General features: G+C 47.3%; 1 protein-coding gene across 1 annotated transcript; it reads left to right on the top strand.

Annotated features, from left to right (window-relative positions):
- Nucleotides 1-490: 490 nt before the first annotated feature.
- Nucleotides 491-21,280, top strand: FAN1 (FANCD2 and FANCI associated nuclease 1). The gene is made up of 14 exons (XM_055002119.1): nucleotides 491-848; nucleotides 2,227-3,638; nucleotides 5,678-5,818; nucleotides 6,343-6,538; nucleotides 8,743-8,976; nucleotides 9,976-10,107; nucleotides 11,637-11,745; nucleotides 12,818-12,937; nucleotides 13,409-13,573; nucleotides 15,525-15,693; nucleotides 16,358-16,461; nucleotides 17,744-17,938; nucleotides 18,660-18,788; nucleotides 20,903-21,280. The coding sequence occupies exons 2-14, from the start codon at nucleotides 2,336-2,338 to the stop codon at nucleotides 21,038-21,040; spliced, it is 3,135 nt and encodes a 1,044-aa protein (XP_054858094.1). The 5' UTR covers nucleotides 491-848; nucleotides 2,227-2,335; the 3' UTR covers nucleotides 21,041-21,280.
- Nucleotides 21,281-21,303: the final 23 nt, after the last annotated feature.

Raw genomic sequence — 21,303 nt, forward strand, 5'->3', positions numbered from 1 at the left:
GTGGCACTTTACACACACAGGATGTAATTGCACACAGGACGTGCAAATCTGCAAAAATCTGAAACCAGCAGAAATCCAGGTCAGAACTGAAGAAATGTTGAAACGGAGCAAAAAACAATTCTAAGGTTGAGAAGAAGGAAGGAAGGGAAAGAGAAAGAGAGAGGGAAAGGAAGGAAGGAAGGGAAAGAAAAGAGAAGGAAAGAGGAAAGGCAGAAAAGACAGGCAGAAAAATAGAAAAGAAAGAATAAAGAAAGGGAAAGAACCAGCCCCTAAGCAAGAGATGCTAACACTGAGGATCGATCACTCTGCAATTGACCGGCCATGCCTGAAGAGCGACGGCTTGCGTCTGCCAGGCCGAAGAGCAGAAAGAGCGCAGTCCATTCTGGAGCATGCGCACTTGGACTCATACGCTCTCGATGCCCGGTCTCGCGCTGCCCGGGATGCCGGGCTCGTTTTGCGCCTGCGCGCTCCATCGCAGCTGCTGAATTGCAAGAAGGCAGTCAATGGAGGGAACTTCGTAAGCGGTCTCAACCTTTGCACCCGAGTAGCCCTCCTCCCACCGCCCCTCCATTGATTTATTATCTTTGCTTAAGTGCAATAGCCCCTACTTTGATCTTGATGGCTCGAGCTGGTGCTTGCTCGTGCCCTCTGGGGCTCAGGTTTGGGAAGCCAGTTTTTGCCCTTTTTTAAAAAATAGGGGGAAAGTTGCACTTGTGAAGCTACAGAATCTCTCGCGTGTTGGAGTCAAATGGCTTGTAGTTGTCTGGACTGGGATGCACAGCCTGCTTTCCCCCTTCTGAGCAGCAACGGAGAGGGCCCGGTGTAAGACTGGAATGTTTCCTACGCAGGTGATTAGAACAGGCGCTCACCTTATTTTGTCCTGTGAAGGTTAAGGGTGATTTACATAACCCTATCCACAGTGCAATCCTACACAGAGTTACTCCAGTCTCATCCCATTGATTTCAGTGGGCTTATACTGGTGTAACTGTGCTTAGGATAGCACTGCCAGTTTACTTAATGGCTAAAGTTTGCTTTGAATCAGGGTCTCTGGCAGCCTGGCCTACCCACTGCTTTGATACGTTTCATAGTTTTTTTGTTAAAAAAATATGATTAACTTCGTAGTACAGTTTCAGATGGGTAGCCGTGCTGGTCTGTAGCATGGTGGTGGAGAGTGCCTTCAAGTCATAGCTAACTTGTGGCAACCCCTAGCGGGGTTTTCCTGGCAAGAGACTAACACGGGTGGTTTGCCATTGCCTGCCTCTGCAAAGCAACTCTGGTCTTCGTTGGAAGTTACTACCCAAGGCCAACCCTGCTTAGCTTCTGAGATCTGGCTCACCTAGGCTATCCAGGTCAGGGTGCTGGTCTGTAGGAGAAGAGCAAGATTTGGGTCCAGCAGCACCTTAAAGATCAATGAGGTTTCCAAGGTAGGAGCTTTCGAGAGTCAGAGCTCCCTTTGTCAGATCCAAATCTGAATCTGACTCGAACACTCGTACCCTGGAAATCTCGTTGGTCTTTAAGGTGCTGCTGGACCCAAATCTTGCTCTTCACAGTACAGTATAATCAAAAGCACAAAAAGCTAACGATATCTTCATCGTACTAGGGCAGTGTAATGGCTTTTTATTGTGTTCCCAGTGTAAGGAAAAGCCCAGTTCCCTGCCTGAGTGACGTGGTCTTGCTGTTGACAGTGGGATGGTGGGCAGAGCCCTGGAGAGAATATCACCTATAGAGAGAGCTGTGTGTATTTATGCTTTATTTCAGTCAGGGTTTAAGATCTCAGGCATTGAGTCAGAAGCTGGTGGGTTTTGAAAGTAGAGAGCGGTATCTTCCTCATGCTGTTCCAAGACAAATTTGGGGGTGAAGGGGGAGAAACGCAAAAGAAGACGGGAGGGCTGCTCTACCCTTGAGCCTGATATATCACAATCCTGTCTGAAAGTACCCTTAAATTTGTTGATTTTACTGACGCCTCCCACAATGTTCAGTTTGGAAGAAATTCTAGAGCTCTCACAGAAACTTCTGTGCACGCAGTCACTGCCCATTCTAAATGTTCTGTCTCTGCCATGTCCTGATGAATGGCTCCAGCCAGCTGCGCTTGCAAAAGGAATCCAAATGACACCCCTAAGTAAATCAGCAACTCACAAATGATTTGAACATGTTGCAAGGTCACCAGCGGTGAAAATGGTGGGTTTTTTTTAAAGCAAAAAATTGTTCCTAATTCTTTTTTCGCAGGCAGGGCAAAGGAGGATGCTTAATAATGAACAACAACAACACATATTTCAACTTTCAGTACTGTTTGTGTGACTGTTATTGAGTGAGTCCTGTGTTTTGGATTCTTTCAATGGCAGAAAATGGAGTTCCAGAAAATAAAAGGCCTCGAAGAAGCTTATCCCTAGGTAATAAACTCAGGAAAAAAGCAAGCAAGAAGTATGGGGCGGAAGCTGAAGGTGCATCCCCTTCTGCCTCTATTGCTTCGTTTTTTAGTAACACTACCCCTTCGCGAGTTGCCTGTCCCCTGTGCGGGCAGGCAGTGCCAAGATACAAAATCAATCAGCATATTGATGAGGCATGTCAAAAGAGCCGCAGCGCTGAGGAGGACGACGTGATTCTGCTTGAGCCTCCATCGGAGACTTCAGGGGGCAACCAGCGGAGCAGTTCCAGTCCAGATTCTGCAAAGGACACCTCGACCTCAGAGAAGAACCCAATACCTCCGGAAGGCAGTGGCCTTAAAAGAAAACTTGGGGCTGGAGAACAGACAAGCCCTTATTTTAAAGCGGGCGGCAACTTGATAGGGAGTGACAGCAAGCCCGTGGTTCGAGTAGCTAAAAACATCTCTCTGGGAAGGTTGTCATCTAAACTCTCCAGGAGACGCTATGTGCAGGGCGATAATGTGGTATGCGAGCATGCTGAGACCTGTCTGGCTCCTGACACGCAAAATAATGCTGTTGAATGGAACCCAGGAGATACGACTGCTGAGAGTGGCTCCCAGAAAGAAAACTGTTCTCCTTTTTCAACATTTGAGGAACAGCGAAGTCCCAAAGAAAGTTTAAGACATGCAACTGGAACTGTGGGCATAGCACGAGACGCTGATCCAGGAGCGCTCCAGGTTGGGTCTGAGAATTCTACTCCTGTGTTAATTCCTTTGGCTGATCTTGGTTGCAGTGAACTTGCCCTGCCATCAGCAGGGGCCAGTGAGCAGCCAGTTCCTGATAATGGCCAACATGCAGCGTGTTCAGCGGCTTACACAGAAGTAGGGCCATCCGATCGGGAAAGCCAGGAGCTCTCATCTGGTGAGCACGTTCTGTCACCTCTTGCAAAACCAGAGCCCTTTAGGCAAAACCCGAAATCCTCCGTTGGGAAGGGTCATGCAAAACAGCTTCTTCCTGAAGACCATCAGGACTTATGGAATGATGTGGCCGAGGGTCGTGCGAGGCCTAATGAAGAACTGACTTTTGGGAATACAAGAAGCGCCATTTCTGGAATGCTCCTAGATCCGTCTGGCTCTGCCGCGGACTTGGGCGGGCATCCATATTATCTCCAGAACTTTCTAAAGGTCGTACGAGCTGTGCTGGAGGACTCGGATGATGTAAGGCTTTTCAATGCGAATGAATTGCTGCTCGTTGGGAAATTTTATGAGCTCTCAGGTACCTTCCTTGCTTCTCCAGTTTTTTGGGGGGTGATATCATGGGAGAGGTGGTCTGGGACACTACAATGGCCATAGAGGAAGCTTTGCGGGACTGGCGGGACTGTAGGGACTGCTTGGCTCAGACCAGGAAAGCAGGTGTCTGTGGCCACCGCCAGTGGCTGGGCTTGGCTTAGCTTTCTCAGGGCTCCCAGCACCCTCCAACCTATGCTGTCCTGTGTTCCTTGGGGGAAGAGGCTGGTAAAAACAGATGCATAGATCTCAAATTTGGACACCAAAAGTATTTTAGCCTGGCTCAGTCTTACGTCCTTCCTTTTGCTGTCACCCGTTTGAGAGAGGATGTATTCTTGGGACTGAGTGCCAAAGGTCACCTTGGAGCCTTTGAGATCACAGGAAGTGGAAATAAGCTTTATTCCCTTGTAACTTAGCAGGTGGGTGGAATTAATATCAGCAGCATGAGTTCTCCTTTCCCCTTGGCAAAAGGGTAACTGCAATTTCAGAGGAGGGAGTCGGGTCCTTGGAATGGCACCACCTTGTGCTGCCACTGTGCCTTCCGGCCTGGGCCATGCTGCGGTGACGTACCCCCTTTCCAAACGTTTACTGGCTGACTAGGGAGTAACAGAAAGCTGTGAGCAAGATTTTGGATTGCACAGCATTGTTCCTGAGGCTCCAGGTTAAACAAAGGCAGGGAGGGGAGAAAAAGGGAGAAGAATAGAGAAAAAATATGCTGGCAGTGAAAAGCATGGCGGAATATGTTACAGCCTGCCTTCTTTGGATAATTTATGCCTGCTGGCCTTCCTTGGGCACAGCACAGGCACCGGTGGTGGTCTGCCCAGGAGTAAGAACTGGGGGTGGACAAACCTATTGCTTGTGGATCTACAGAGATGGGGATAGAACCACTAAACAGATCAGTCCTTAGAGAAGCCGCAGCACTGTTTCTAGGCACGGATGTAGGGCACCCTTAGTGCAGCTATCTGCATAATGTGCACGCTCTGAAATCCGCTGGTTTCTGCTAAGAGGCGTGCATAATTTCCGCAGCTTCAAGCCTTTGATGTCGGGCTGTTGATTAGGGCCAGGCAAAGAGGCTGCACGGGGGCATTATTACTCCACTTGAGTGAGAGATAATTTCCATTTTAGGAGGCACGGCGGTGGCTGGAAAGCCGGCTTCTGAGCTGCTCTGCGGGGACCTCTTTGACGTGAAGCTGAATTTGCAGGAAATAGGCCCTCCAAATCTTTTTTTCCAAGTCGTTCTTCTTTGCCCGGGTCTTTGCTGAAAAGGATGTGTGAGGGGGAGTGCATACTAACCTTGCTTGCAAAGATATCTGTTAGCCCTGCTTACTTATAGGCTCTGAGGCCATAGGGTGAAGGGACGGCCGCTTGTTTAGCTGGCTTTCAAAGGAGAGGTCCTTCAGTAGCTGTTGGTCATAATGACTAAATGGAACCTCCATGTTCAGGGCAGTGTACCTGTAACACCATTGTTTGGTGGAGTTGATGTACAGAAGATTCAGTTCAGCCATTGCATACCGAAAGCTAGCACATCAGGGACAGGCAAGCAAGAATCTTTCTAAAGTGCTGATTTTCTGTAGACAGAGAGATTTTTATTTTTAATAGGGGGGTTGATTTCAAACCCATGAGTGGACGGGCACGTCCCTTCATGAGTTCCAGGACAAGCGTGAATTTGAACCTGGCTCTTCCCAGTCCCATGTCTGACGCTGTAATTGCTATGCGACAGTAGCTGTCAGGCTTGGCATCCCTAGATAATGAACTGGGGTGTTGAGAGAGAATGACTTAGTGGCAGAGGGGAAGATTGGAACAGGCTTTTCTAACTGCCCTCTCTCATGATGGCTCGGAAATGAATTCATTTCATGTTAAAAGTAGCTTTAGTTAGATTTTTAACCGGGCTGCCTAATTTGTTAAAAGCAATTCCAAATATCTACAGTTATTCTGCATGTGTGCAATCCATCTCTTGAAAGCACTTTTCTCTCTCTCTTTCTGTCCCCCCACCCCCCACCCCCGGCCTGATTTATACTGAAATTTCAGCCAATGGACAAAAATTGTACGTAAGGCTTTTTCAACGCAAACTGAGCTGGATAAAAATGAGCAAAATAAAATATGCTGAGATTGGCGATGATTTGTTGCCGTACGTCGAAGAGCTCATTGGAACAGGATTCCTAGAGTCAGGTATGTCCATTGACAAAAAGCATGCCAGATGCCATAAAGTTGCTTGTTTGGCAAAACTGTATGACTGCTCTTTTTCGGACATCAAGTGGGAGGGTGTAAGCCCTAGTGTAGTAAGAAATCGCAAGAAACAACTTGCATTTTGAAAGCTAGCTCATCAGGGAAAGACAAATGAGAATGTTTTTTTGATTTGCAACTTTTGTACATGCAGGGAACAGTCTCAAAGAATCCTTTCCAGTGCCCCAAGTTATAGCCACAAGAGGCCATTCATGAGATGTGGGCTTCATTTCCCTTTGGAGTGTGTTACAGTAACATTTTAGGCATTAATTGGTGTAGGGACTGCAGATGATCATTTGGGATTGGTAGAGGCAGAGGGCTTTTGTACCGAAATGGCAGAAAAAAGCCTCTGGGTTCTGGCACCGGTTCTGCTCTGCTGCTTTTGTGTTGTACTTTAAAGATTCTTGGTTTCTTTACCTACAGGAAGATGTCTGAAATTATTCTTGCATTTTTTTCCTGTGCATCTGTAGACTTAGATTTACAAGATTTGTCCGAGGTTCTTGACTTGCTTTCCGCCCCTGAGCTGAAAATCTTGGCGCAGACCTTCCACCTGAAAAACCCAAATGCTCAAAAGCAGCAGCTCCTGGAGGAGCTCCTAAAGCTGGCAAAGCAGCGCTCCATCTTTGGCAGCAAGGCCTCGGGCATCGGAAGCGTGATTCTGAAAAGGTGAAGTCCAGAGACGGCAAGGCTGGGTGTGCAGTGGCCTAACCTGCAGCCTCCCCATCACCCACATTCCATGTCAAAATCAGATGCTGCTAATGAGGCGCGTGTGTAACGTTTTTAAATTTGCACCATATATTCTATTTCTGTTGGTTTGTTTTTTTGCACTCTAACCATACAGAATCCTGGGATTTCATTAGCATGAATTATTCCCATATACTTCCATGCACATCTTTACATCCATGAGAACTAGCAACTTGCTTTTTTTTTTTAAAAAAAAGGTGTGAATTAAGCTACTGAATGTTAATAATAACAGCAACAACAACATTTGATTTATATACCGCCCTTCAGGACAACTTAACGCCCACTCAGAGTGGTTTACAAAGTATGACATTATTATCCCCACAACAAACACCCTGTGAGGTGGGTGGGGCTGAAAGCGCTCCAAGAAGCTGTGACTGCCCCAAGGTCACCCAGCTGGCTTCAAATGGAGGAGTGGGGAATCAAACCTGGCTCTCCAGATTAGAGTCTCGCGCTCTTAACCACTACGCCAAACTGGTTCACAACAGAACAAGCAGCCGTTATGCTATGATCCACCTCAACTTCCTTTTATTTACTTCGTTTTTGTTCCAGTGGGGACCTAAAGTGGTCTAAACATTATCTCCCCTTCTCACAGCAGCCCTGTGAGGCAGGTTCAGCTAAGTGCGTGCGGTTGGTCCAAGGTCACCAAGCATGCTTCCCAGATGTCAGAGGGTTTCAAACCCGAGTCTCCCAAACCGTAGTTTGGTGCTCAAAGTGCTATACAACACTTCCTTTTAGCTTGTGGAAAGGGCAAAGAGGCCCTTTTAGAGGCTAAAACATTTGGCTGCTGCTCCCTCTTAATAACAAGCTGCCTCCGCCCCAAGCCCGTTTCAGGAAACACAGTTTTTTGAGTCTAACCCAGTTCTGAAGAGCTGCTGTGCCACAGCAGCTGCCTCCCAGGAGACACTGTCTCTGCTCCATTGCTATTAACATACTTGAGCTCCGTGCTCATTTTGAGCAAGGGATTTATCTTGGTTGACACAGGCATAATTTTGCAGCACTTCAGCTATGTTAATGTATGTGGGAGAGGAAGAGAGAAAACATTCAAGGCTAGGAGGAAAATGTTATGTTTCAAGGAGACATCGCAGAGTAGAAGCTTCAGAACTGTTTTGCAAATGCTTTTGTGGCCCTTGTGGCTGGGGAAATAAATGGCATAAAAAGGTTTGAAATAACCTAAATTTTAAGGCTCAAGAGTGGCCACGGGTGCCCTGCCAGAAGAAGCCCATCTTCTAAATATTTATGGGGTGAAACGGAGCAAATGGCTGAGAAGAAGGGGAGAGAAGGAGGATGGCCAACCAAGAAAACAGAATTAGGTTTTATTTCAGTTTGGGTGCGGATGAGTTGGCTTCATGGAGAAGTTGGGTTTGGGCAAAGAGGAAGTGATGGGGGCTAAGGGTGGAGGAGGAAAGAAATCAGACATCAGTTGCAGTTTTGTCCTGTCTTTCCTCCAAGGTGATGTATGTGGTTTCCCCAGTCCATTTTACCCTCACAACAGCCCTTTGAGGTCAGTTAGGCAGAGAGTGAGTGGCCCTAAGTCACCCCGCAGGCTTCTGTAGCAGAGCGCCAATTGGAACTCTGGCCTCCCCGGTCCTTCTGTGATGCTGTAACCTAACCACTCCAGATATCGGGGAACAGGTAGAAGCAGGAGACAGGCATAAGGTCATGGCAAATGTGGAGATATGAAATGTGATAAGGAATTTTCCTGCATTCCTCCCCTTCGTGGTAACAAATACACTTTCCTAGGACCCCAGAAGCATGTCAGATATTTAATTGTAACATCAATGTTATGTTTTCCTTTTGCAATGAAAATGGCTGATTCCACACACGTTGGATAATGCACTTTCAATGTATTTTATCAATCGTTTGAGGTGGATTTTTTGTTCCACACACAAAAAAATCCATTCCAAATGATCTATAAAGAGGATTGGAAGTGCATTATCCAACGTGTGCGGAATCAGCCAGTATCTGCAAGCCAAATGCCAGGAAGTACTTAAATCTGGAATGGTTGTTGTTGCTAGCGCCGCACAACCCCACTCTTGCACCCGATGCATGAGAGTCCATTTAATGTTTACGGTCCTGCGTGAAAGAGAGGAGCATTGATTTGTGCGGACTTCTTGCTTGGTGCCCAGGGCGAAGGATCTGGCGGGGAAATCCATCCGGCTTTGTAAAGGCCCCCGGGACATGTTCTCACGGGTGCTGCTGCTGTTCTCCTTGACCATCCCCATGGAGGAAGAGGAAGCTGGCAGCGGCGGCCAAAAAGCTCTCTCCACCATGCTGCTGGTCAACTTGGGCCGGACAGCCTTCCCTGCTTACACAGTCAAGACAGAACATCGGATATTTCAGGATCGGGACGACTTCCTCAGGTAGGAAGGAGGGTAACCATCCTGTAGCGCTTGCCCTTTGTTTTGCTTCCGTGCAATTCCTTTGGACCAGCTCAGAGGGTAGGAAGGAAGGACAGAGATCAGGCTTTGTGTGTGAGAAGACAGACTCTATATTGTCAGGCATCTAGCGTATGCCCCTTCTTGCTTCCCTTCCAGCAGGAGAGAAAGAGGGAGGGCAGCCCCAGAATACAGTACCAGGGAGAGGATTGTACCAATGTTCCTTTCTCACTGGGCTGGGTCCAGGTATCTTGTTGATTTGATTGATTGATTTGATTGACTTTATAATCCGCTGTCCCGGCGAACGGGCTCAGAGCAGATGACATCAGTGTTAAAATTTGCAATAGAATTTACATGAAAACCATAAATAACATAACAATGCAGTAATAAAACAGCTCTAGATGGGGGCTCAAAGTTCCATCCCCAACCAGACATTCTATGGGGTGGGAGATGGAAGAGTGGTAATGGTCTAGCTGGGGGGGAAAACAAGATCAGGGTGGGGATTTCGCGCCCCCCTCCCCCGCCCAACAGGAGACCAGTAAGAAGGTTCACTAATAGCCCAGCCTCAACCATATGCCTGGCAGAACATCTCTGTCTTGCAAGATCTTGTTGGGCCCAGGTTTCAGCAGACGGAGAGTTCCACCAGGCAGGCGCCAGGACAAAAAGGGCCCTGGCTCTGGTTGAGGCGAGGCACGCTTCCCTGGGGCCAGGGACCGCCAGCAGTTTTTTATCCGCTGACCAGAGCCCCCTCGGGGCACAGATGTCAAGAGGTGGTCCTGCCTGAGCAAAGGTACACCCACCCCTGCTGTGTGCCACGTGAGCCCAGGACAGGCTGTCGGTCTCTTCCCATGCTACTGGGACTTCCAAAGAGGCTCTGGGGCTCATTCACGGGTCTAGGGGCTGCAATGTGGCCTGAGTGTCCATATGATAAGGCAGGGCATAGAGTTTTCCAATAAAAATAATCGCAAGAATATGTTTCCCCAGGTACGCCACTGCTGCGCACACATCCAATGACGTCTCTTTGGCTATGGCAAATCAAGACTGGGAAGAAGCACACAGGCTTTACAAGGCTGCAAAGGATGCCTGGCAGAAATTGGCGGCTCATCCTTCTCTGAGGTATGAACTTAGGGAAGGGAGGGGGTGTTGTCTGATAGACTGAAGTAAGATCTCCTTTCTGGTGCAGGCTGGCGTTGAAAAGGGGGGCTTGTATCCTTCACTGTAAACAAGCTGAAGCCTGGAAGCCTCGAGATTTGTTAGTTTTTCAGCTTCATGGAGATGAAGTTGGAACAAAGGGATGTGCATTCCCTGCCCACCCAAAGAATCTTGCAGGAGAATTTATAAGCAATGATAAAATGCTTAAGCGGCTTGGTGTGTGCCAAGAATGCAAGAGAACAGAAATGCCTTGTTTTTGTAGTTCTAAGGCTAAGCAGCGGCCAGCAGAATTCTTAAAATTGCAAGGGAAAAAAAGGAAGTGGGAAAAGTTGCCAGGAAAACCTGGTTGGCTGTTTGCGGGGTGTGTGTGTGTGTGTGAAACGGCACGTTTTATGGAGTGGACAGTGGGCTGGTATATTTTGTGTCTGAGCAGGGGCAGAGGAGGGGAATCCATGCAAGCAGTGGGGTTGAGAAAAGACTCACAAAAGCCTGATGCTGCTCACACCCCTTAAAGATGACCCTGCAGTACACCTGTACTGACCCATTAGTGGTGGTATGAAACTGGCACCAAAGTGGTCATAGACCCTGGCCTGGGGGTGAGAGGTAATGGTACTGGAGTAGCAACTTGTAGGTACACCTTGACCTGGATAGCCCAGGTGAGCCCAGCTCTTGGAAGCTAAGCAGGGTCGGTCTTGGTTAGTAATCGGATGGGAAACCTCCAAAGAAGACCTGTGTTGCAGAGGCAGGCAATGGCAAACCACCTCTGTTAGTCTTTTGACTTGAAAACCCCAACAGGGGTCACCATAAGTCGGCTGTGACTTGACGGCAGTCTCCACCACCAGTTTGTAGGTACATCTGTGCTAGCTGTTATCGAGAATGAGCTGGCGCTGAAGAGCTGTGTCATAACTAGCTAGTTATGGTCGTAATCGGTAGGGAAGTTTTCCTGCAAATACCCCATTTGGCCTGCTCAAGACTGCTATTCCTTTCCTTGGTGCTTTGCTTGATGCAGAACTTTCCACCTTTTTTGACATCAAAATTGGATGCTGGCCTTCCATTCTAGTTGAGCACTGATTCACCAAAGTATTGTTAGGATGGTACACTCCCCACAAGGCACTTTTCTTTTTTTCCCCTTCTATTTTTGGCACGATGATGTATGCTTATTAAGCGGCCTCCACATGAAAAGATGCCCTCCTCCTTAAAAAAAGGCCAGTTTCCAGTTTGGGGAAGGTAGTTGTGTTTGTGTGTTCCAGGCAGCGTCCTGAGAGTCCTTGAGCCCCTTAAAAGCCCAACATGTGTGTGTGTGTGTGTGTGTGTGGCATAAGTTTCTGTGGGCCGTTATCTTCTAATGACGAGCTGCATTTGCCGGCGTGCACGCAGTTTCCAGAATGATTTTATCATGGACACAGGGAGAGGTAAGTCCCACAGCATGTGTGAACCAGCACTTCGCGACCTGAGAACCTTCTGATATTACAAAACCTGCGTTTCTTGGGTAGGCACCACGCAGCCCTCCCGGAGTATCTGCGGTGCTTCACAGTGGGGTGGGTGTATACACGGATCCTGTCGCGGGGCGTCGAGATCTTGCAGAGACTTCACATGTACAAGGTAAGAAGCTGGGGAATCCAGATGGTTCATACTTTCCTAAGGATTGTGTTTCCTTCTGGGGAACTAATCCTGTCGTCCCTGCATGGTTTTGATTGTGAACATGTGGACAAGCAAGGCTTTTTTTCAGCAGGATCGCAGTGGAATGGAGTTCCAGCACCTCTTGAAAGTAATCACATGTCCAGTGGCCCCACCCCCTGATCCTGTTTCCTCCCATGTGCAGCCCAAGGCATCTAGCTCCTTAGCAACACTTTTCTTGCCGCTTGCAAGTGGCAAGAAAAGTGTTGCTTTCAAATGCCTGCTTGCTTTTTCAGCTGAGGGGAGGGGAAGAGGGACCCTCCCGTCAGCTGGAAAAAAGCTGTTTTAAAATGCCGGCAGCTTTTTCAGCTGAGGGGAAAGGGAGGAGGGACCCCTTCCTCCTCCTCCCCTCAGCTGAAAAAAAGCAGTGGGGCATTTGAAAGCAGCAACACTTTTCTTCCGTGTGTTTCTCCCTCATTTCCCTCTTGAGAGTTCCACCACCTCTTTTCCTAGAAAAAAAGCCCTGTGGACAAGTATATCTCACTTTTCACTCCTCTTAGCCTAGGGAGGAAAAACAGCTTTGCAAGTCTCAGCAGAGTAAGGAGGGGGTGCAGTCTGGATGTGAAAGTGTGTGTGGTTGTCCAAATTCAGCCCTTCTCCCCTGTGTGTCTGGTTTGCATGCCCCTGAATCTTAAGCCCCTGAATCTTTGACAACAGATCTCTCATCTGGCCATCTCTTTTGACCCCTGTTTGGCTGCCAAAGGGGAAAAGGTTTCTACTCCTGTTTGGCAAATGGTGCTTTGTGAACGGTGGAGCAATTTATTTAGATCAGTAAAGTTAGTGCATCTGTTGGGATCTTGGGGGGGGGGGCGGGGGGGAAGCCAGGTGTGCCATTAAGCATGGATGCAATTTTGAAACGACATTTGTTTTGCTACGTGTGCAAATAGTGGGAGGTGGGAGAGGGGTGTGCCCTTGTCCCAGGGCAACACCTCAGCCTCGCAGTTGGGTGGAAGGTGGACTCCTGCCATGTCCTAACGGGAGGCCTTACTGCATGTAGGAGGCCGTGGAGCAGCTCGAAGACCTCCTGACTCAAGAGGTTTATTGTGCTGACAGCAGAGGTCGGTGGTGGGATCGGCTGGCCCTTGATTTGCACCAACACTTGAAGGATGCAGAGAAGGTAATGGCTCCGTCGCTACACTTCAGCTCTGGGGTTTGCAGTCCTGGTTGCATGCTGTTACCTTATGCAGTAATGCAAGCAAGCAAGAAGACTTTTTAGCAGGCACTTTCACTCAAATATGATGTAGAACAGATGGGTCTGTTTTGGTGGGATGGCACCCTTTCCAACTCTGGGGTCCACCTGCAGCTCCTGTCCCTGCCCTATGGAATCTGCCAGAAGTCAGACGAGAAACGTCTGTCCCCCTGGATCCTTAATATTTTTGCATTGGGTTTTGATTGCCGCATGCCAGTTTGAGCGCTAGCCCTGGCGGAAAAGCTTGAGATGAATATAAAGAACACTGTCCTGTATGATAGCTCCACGTGGGAAAGAGAATGGTTCCCGACAAAGGGAGGCAGTGAGGGTAGTCTTTGATGCCATTTCTTGGCCGGTTGTCTGTTGTTCACCTCTCTGTAATGGCTGCTTGTCTGCTAGGCCATTGGCTGCATCAGGAAAGGCCTCTTGGATCCATTCGTGCGCACAGGTCATCGGCTCGCCCTCTCCCAGAGGGCCCAGCGGATGAAAGAGTCCCCAGCTTGTAAGAAACTGAGACATCTTCTTCAAGACCTGCCAGTCATCTCAGCGGAAGACGTTGCACATGTCAGTAGCTCTTGTGTTTCTTGTCACCCCTGCCATTCCTTCCCCTGCAGAGCTTAAAGCACCATACAGGGAGGAGGAGCCTGAATGCGGATGGTCAAATCAATTGGGTTTGTTGGTTAGGACCACATCAGGATTTCAGACAAATCTGAGATCGCAACATCCCACAAACACACACACACACAGACCTAGGTGTGATCTGCATATGCACTGACTGAGATGGTAGAATGGGGGGTAGTGTTTGACACCGTAGATGGGGAAGAGTCATATTTTTGGGGCTCCCCAGTGTAAACACTCCCTGCAAGAAGACATGTAGCATATTAGGCAGAGAGGTCCTCTTGGTGCACAGTTACAGTTTTCCGCTTAGAGGGAATTATTAATGTAAAGGAACTTTGATAAAATGGATTAAGTGGGTAGCCGTGTTGGTCTGCAGTAGAAAAGCAGGATTTTTGAGTCCAGTAGCACCATAGAGACCAACAAGATTTTCAGAGTGTAAACTTTCGAGAGTCAGAGCCCTGAAAAAGGGAGCGGTGACTCTCAAAAGCTTACACTCTGAAAATCTTGTTGGTCTCTAAGGTGCCATTGGACTCCAATCCTGCTTTTGATAAAATGGTACAGTCCAGTCTACTCTTGCTGCATTCTGCTTTGTTCTGACGCAGGCAACACGGCTACCCAGCCTGAAATACACACAATACACATTCTCCTGTACAGAAAAATGCATAAACTCTATTTTCCATTTTTTGCACTTTGCACTCTGTCAACATGTGCCTTTTGCGTCTTTATAACTCTATTTTTCCTGAATAGAGTTTGGCCGAGAGCGTCTATTTTTGTGTTCTCACATAGCCATCTGGACGCCACGCTCATCGATCTTGCCACGTCTTATTTCTGCACTGGGAAGGCATCTCCACCCCCACCCCACCCTTCTGTGCCACCCCCACGCAAGAGCTGTTGCCAGGCAGAGCCGCCTTCAGCGAGATGCCGTGGGGTGGAGGTGGGGGGTGCGGCAAGAGCTGTTTTTCCCATCCAGACAACAGACCTATTTGACGGTCCCCAAATTGAGTCAAATTGCCAGTGAGAGCGTGGCAGCTCAAACGCCAACCGTTTTTTATTTTTAGCTTGCTGCTTAATTGGAGGTACCAAGATCAAGTCAGAGTCTGTAGCTCTGAACACCACGTCGTGTGATGTATAACGACAGATTGCCTCTGAACGTGGCTGTTTTTAATTCTCCCCCCTTCTCACCAGCTACAGGCTCTGCATTCAGTCATTTTTTTGCAACACTCTGTGGTGTCATGGTTAGATTGTCAGACTGAGACGGGGGGGTGGGTTGGGGACATGAGTTCAAATACCCAGTCGTCAGCCCTTTAATCATTGAACAAATCAGTTTCCATATCACAAAAATAAAACTGCTCATTCAACAGCTGGGATAGTGGTTATAGAATGACATACTTAAAATTGAGAAGACCTGGGTTCAAATCTCCATGTAACTCACCAGGAGGCCCTGAGCCAGTCATTTTTTGGGGTTGGGGTGGTTACAAGGATGAGAGTGGAGAACCAGTCTGAATTCCTTAGAGGAACGGTGGGATAAAGATGTATGTGTAGCCAGATGTTTGCATGCATATAAATATATGAATCTTTTTTCTGACACTGTAGCCTGTAGCTGCTCCTATCTCTGGGCCTTTTGTGAAATGTTCTCCTCCCTCCATCCCACTTCTTTGGCCCCACCATAGCGCACATCTTCCTTTGGCCTCGATCTGAGGTTTTTGCTCACCCCTTTAGCCTCCTGACTCTCCGCAGCTCTTTTACTCGTCCCATTTGAAACGCTCTAGCTTTCCTCCCTGCTTTGCAGTCACTGCATAGCTGGCTCTCTCTTCCTTGTCCCGTAAGTAAAAAAGACCCAGGCTGGAACCATCATCGCATGCCCTTCTAGGCTAACCAGAGCTTCTTACTTGCTCAGGTTACCATCAAAGGGAAGCAGTGCCCACAGACTGGGATGGGGAAGTCAGTGTTCATCACGGAAGATCTTGGACCAGAAGAGGGGGGAGAAGATCTTGAGCCCTCTGTGGTCGTGTGCTCTGTAGAGGAGCTGGCCTTGGCCCACTACAAGCGGGAGGGCTTTGATCAAGGTACGGTGTATCCCTCCATCGTGCATGCAAGAAATAGAACCCAGGAAAGAGTTCTGCAGCCGAAGAGATGGGGCTCAGCAGTGGGGCGTGTTAACAGTTGGGGAGGGGTCACTTGCTTGGGACAGGGAGCAGATTCACCCCATGCAGTGATTCTTAATGGACAATGGGCAGGCTGCAAAACTGTCCCTCTCTCATTGGCAGCCCCATCTCTCACTGATCCTGTAAGGACTTCAGCTTTCCCTCTGAACACCTGCCCAACGTGCCGTCATTTCGCTAGTCTCTAATAAGCAAGCGATGAAGTATGAACCAGAAAACGGGCCTCGTTTTTTAAAAAAAAATTCGGCAGCTGAAGCATCCATGTCTTGTTTTGAAATGCTAGTTTGTTCCGAAATGCAATATCCAAGAAGACAAGGAAATTATACTTTTAAAAGTATTTAGACACACGGTATACGCCCAGTACTTATGATCATTGGACATCACAGAACGGCATTTCTTATTGCTGCGTAAAATATCCCAAATTACTTGGATGAGCATATCGCTAATATTGTCGGTAACCGTGTTGGTCCATTAGAAGATAATCTCCCCATCCCCAAGCCTGAACTCGTCTGGGTCACTGTTTCGAGACAGCTGCCTGGTTTTTAAAACGTCTGCGATTCTTATTCAGGCATTCATGGTGAAGGGACGACATTCGGCACTCTCTACGGCCTCCTAATGTGGGATATCCTCTTCATGGATGGAGTCCCCGATGTCTTCAGAAACCCTTATCAGGTAAGGCTTCTTTCCAGGTTCATTATGTTCACAGCGACACCGTGACCAACAAGACATCCAAAAGAACTTTTAATCTTTACAGAATTCTTCCCGAAGGAGGTCTTCGAATGTGTTTTGTTGCCCAAATGAATAATGAATAACTTTCAGGTTGGTGGGCAGGGGTTAATTCTTTTCACCGGCCTACGCACGCATCATCCCATTGGCATTTCCTAGTTGGATTAAAACCAGTGACCTGGAGTTGCCTTTTTTTGTTTTCAAAAAGGAAGGAGCAAGCTTGCTGTGTGGATGAACCAAGCTGCAGATGCACTGGGCGTACCACACATTCTGAACACTTGCCTAGATCTATTGTGTATAAATTCTACACCTTCCTTCCCATGGAGATTAGAGGTTATATACTTGGTTGGGGTGTGTTGTCTCAGTTTTACCTTTCTGGGGTGAGTTAGAAGTGTAAGAGCAGTTGGACAGCATTGGTTGGTTTCCAGCATCATGGAGAGATCTGTGAGGCTTCGGTAACTTCTGGAGTTCTCTTGGCCTTGTTCGTTATTGCAATCTTGTTCCAAGTTGGAGGGGGAGGGGGGTCTCATTTTAAGGATGTCAGATTAGCATGCAATTGGATTTTGGTTTCTTGACCTCTGGTCTTGGAATATGGGGGTGACTGGTGGATAGGAGCTGAGGCAGTAGAACTTAGTAGACCTTGTCCCTGAACTGGCCTCTGTAGCAGAGGCAATTTAACTATAAGCCCCTGTTGTTGGGCTGGTCGTTTTGAAAAGATACAGAAAGAAGCGGATGAGGGCTACATTCAAATAATCTTCTTCAGATAGAGTCTTACGTTCTTGGGATGAAAGGCTTCCTGGTTTAGAGCTAGCTGCTGTCAGTTGCACTTTTCAAACGCAGCTAAGTTGAATAGCTATGGATAGTTTCATCCTGATAAACCAGAATTCTAAACATGAAGGGCCTGAGGCCTTCCTAGTTTGCCGTGGGACCAAACCAGCCATCTTTTATTCATTCATTCATTCAGTGGTTTGTTTTAAAGCTTTAGGAAATGAAATTTCATTGAATTATAATCGTTAACACTGGTGGTTTCAGACTTAAGTTGGCCAAACCATGTTAAGAGCAGAGCCAAGTAATTTGCCAGTATCACAAGTAGCTGCAGCGCATGTGGTGTTCCTGGAGACCCATTTTGTCACGTGAAAATCAAGAGAAAGAACCAAGTTGCCTGAAAGCCAGTCTTTTGTCTGTAAGATAAGCATGCACACACCGCCATGCTCGTGTTTCCCCACAGTCCTCTCCCCTGGATTTATACACTGACAGCTTTTATGAGAACCGGAAGGAGGCCATTGAATCCAGGCTGCGGTTACTGCGTGATGCTTCACCGGAGACCCTGGCGGAGTGGATAGGTGACGTATGGAATGCACAGAAGGGCAAAGCAGCAGCGCTAGTCAACTGGGACCGGTTCTCTTCCCTTGAGCAGGCACAGGTAGGAGCCAAAGCCCGCAAGCTCTCCTCTGATGATATTCAGGCCATGCTCCTTTATCACACCATATTTGGGGTTGAAGCTGCAGTGTGCAAACTCCTGTTGGCAGACATGGGGCGATGGTGGGTTTTGCTTGGTGGGAGAAGGCAAAGTTCATGCTTGGTATCTTCTAGACATTTTTTGGGACTCAGATTTAAGGCCATGTGACTAACCAAGAGCAGAATGTATCATCAGGCAGAAACTCTGGCTTATTCCCCCCCTTCTTAACTTGTTAAAAGATAAATGACAACAGCAACAATAATAATTGCATATATACTGCTCTTCTAGACAGATCAGTTCCCCACTCAGAGCGATGAACAAAATCAGTATTATTATCCCTGCAATACTGCTGGGGATCTGGACTGAGAGGAGTGGCCGACTCAAGGTCACCTTCAGAGTTCATGGCAGAAGTGGGAGTCGAACTGGTAGAGGGCTGATTCTCAACCCAACCACTTAATCACTATGCTACAGCAGATCAGAGAGCAAAACAAGATATGTGGAAAATAAGAAAACCCGTAATTGTGACAAGCAGTCCCTGTGGGCTAGTTCTGGCCCGGTCTGACATCGATGCTGTGCCCCATTGCCTTTCAGTGGGGACATCGATGTTGTCCCCATTGCAACACAGAATGCATTGTGTTGATTCCCCCACACTTCAGAGTGAGAAACGGGCCTTGGTGTTTCGCAGAGTCTGGTACGTTGCTTTGGTGGTCCATTTCTGAGCGGAGTTTGTCAGCGGCTCTCCAAAGACCTGCGCCACTGTAGGGGCGGCCTTCCCGATCTTGTTGTGTGGAGAATGGAAGATCATCAATTTAAGGTACGTTCCTGGCTGCACGGGAGAAGTTGCGGACTGCGTGACTCAGTTACGTGAAGTCAGACTGGGTCAAATTGTTTGTTCTCCTCTTGGAAAGCCAAACTGGAACCAACTCAAATCACCAAGAGAGAATCCATGAGTTTAACAGAGGGTAGGTATTCTGAGCCCTGAGTGGGCTTTTCCCACCACCCAATTAGAAGGCGGGACACTTTTCAGTGGCAGCCTTGGAGCTGCAGCCCTGCCTCTGAAGAAACCCTTACCTTCAGGAGTCTGGCGGAGAGAGGAGAGCTTATAAGAAAAGAGTGATCCTGGCTCTTAAACTATCTTTGCTTATTTTAGTATGCCGGGGGTAATTTGTTAGCTGTGCTGAGCGGCCTTTGTGGCCATAGAGCAGAATATACATTTTAAAACACACCTGGTTGTTGTTTTTTTATTATTGGTTGTATTCTTGTGGGGCCACTCAATTGTAGTGATATGTTTTTTTAGTTTTAATATATTATATTGTTCATCCTCTCAGCTGGGTATACAGTGCTAAAGAAAATTAAAATTCTGTATCTAGAACGGCTGCATTCCGAAGCTGTGAAATTATGAGTTACGGTAAAGCATGGAAAAACATGTAGGACATTTGTCTGCAAAGGAAATAAAGAGATGTCAAGGTTTATAGCATTTCAATGGATTTTGGCACTACAGCACTTCTTGGACTAATTATGACTTTGGACTTTCTTATGAAGGTTGCCTATATGGCATAATTATTGTACTTATGACTCCTTTTTCATATTTATTGTATTTATGACCTCGTATTCTATATTAATTGCCTTTGCACTTTAACACCTATGTAGTTGTATTGAGGTCTAAATGGTATTTGTTAGTGTATGTGTGTACTTTACGCTTGACTTAAAAGGATCTTTTAATGTTATTTTTGCATATTTTCATAAGTGAGCTGATGATGGTGGGAATTTCCTGTAAGATTTTTGTTCCTCTTCCTCTGCAGAATTTATTTCTGGAATTTTAAACAAAGTAGAAGGGGAAAGGGGGTATTTGGAGGGAAACATAACATCCTATGGATGCAATTTATTAACAGGTTTTAAAATAATCTCATTTATCACTCAAGTTAGACATCTTGATCTGCTTGATGCTTGTAGCAGACATTGTTCATATCCTTGCAAGCTCATCTCCACAGTCCTGAGGGCTGGAAACTTCATTCAAGGCATAAGTAACAGTGGAGTCTGCCCTCCAGTGGAATTGCAGCACCCACCACAGCTTGTTCACGCTATCATTTCCCCCAAAGGAAACAGGCACAAAACAAGTCAGAATTGGCCTAATGGAAAGGGGAAGTATATTGTCGAAAGGGGAAGTGTTTTCTTCAAAATGTCCCTTAGCGTAGGCATTGTGCTTTCCTCTTGCTAGATGTCCCTCCCGACGCAGACCACCCTTTTTGTATTGTTTTGCTCTGATGATACAGCTTTCAACATAAATGTGTGAGTTGGACACCGAGGTGGGAGTCCGCCACACGTCACAAACAGTATCCTGGTGGATGGTAGCCAAGTGCTTTACTGTGACCAGCGGTTTCTGCTGAATCCAGATAAGGATCGGATTGCCAAAAAAAAAGTCTATTAGCTTCTGTTGAGAACCAGAATACAATAAAAACAGAAGGTAGATGAGAATTAGTGGCCAACTTCAGCTAAGGGGCTGCTGGCAGTCTGTGGGCCTGGAGGATGGGGCATAGCTGTGTGACTGCTGCAGTTCTACAGCAGTGAAGATAACATGATATGGGGCACAATGTTCAACTGGCTTGGAACTGCAGGGACTTTTTTTTTCCCCCTTAAAAAACGCAAATTACATGTAGGCCTCGTGGCTGCAGAAAGATACTCTACGCTGATCAGACTATCCCCGAGTCAGAGGAATTTGTTTCAATAAGATTTCTAAGGCCCTTCTGCATAGCAAGGCTACTTGAAATTCACTGTGCAAAAATTAATTTATCCATTCTTAAGAGTCAGGCAAGAATTATTTTCTAACAGAGCTGCACTCCTGGTACATCTCAGCCTGCAGTTTGGCTGCCTTACTCTCTCAAGCAAGGTCCAGAGCCAGGAATTCTTATCTCTTTCTCCGTATTTCAGGTGGTGGAGGTGAAAGGCCCCAATGACCGCCTCTCTCCCAAGCAGATGCTGTGGTTGGCTGAGCTGCAGCGCCTGGGAGCAGCCGTGGAGGTCTGCCACGTGGTCGCAATTGGATGTAAGAGCAAACGTCTTAGCTGATGGAGTCTGTCATGGTGGTTGAGTTCCAAGCCCGGGCAACAACACCAAATAAAATTTCTGCTATGTATCCCATTGAGTTGCCATTCTTGGTTTTTATAAAAGAAACACAAATCACAATTCTTCTCCATCCCCTGTTCCCGCGTGCACCTGTTAAAGAGTTGGAAGTTCTCCTTTCGTGTTTATTTTAACAAAATAGGCACTCTTTCTTTTTTTCTTGAACAGGACTCTTCTAAACTCAGGTTCATTATAAAGCTCATTTGTCC

Source organism: Eublepharis macularius, chromosome 18 (assembly GCF_028583425.1).
Source record: "Eublepharis macularius isolate TG4126 chromosome 18, MPM_Emac_v1.0, whole genome shotgun sequence".
Classification (NCBI taxonomy): Eukaryota; Metazoa; Chordata; class Lepidosauria; order Squamata; family Eublepharidae; genus Eublepharis; species Eublepharis macularius.

Excerpts from the sequence above, each read along its gene's own strand:
- FAN1 (XM_055002119.1), top strand. The coding sequence starts at position 2,336 with ATGGCAGAAAATGGAGTTCCAGAAAATAAAAGGCCTCGAAGAAGCTTA. Across the intron at positions 6,539-8,742 it reads GGAAGCGTGATTCTGAAAAG|GGCGAAGGATCTGGCGGGGA; the intron begins GTGAAGTCCAGA and ends CTTGGTGCCCAG. Across the intron at positions 16,462-17,743 it reads TCTTCAGAAACCCTTATCAG|TCCTCTCCCCTGGATTTATA; the intron begins GTAAGGCTTCTT and ends GTTTCCCCACAG.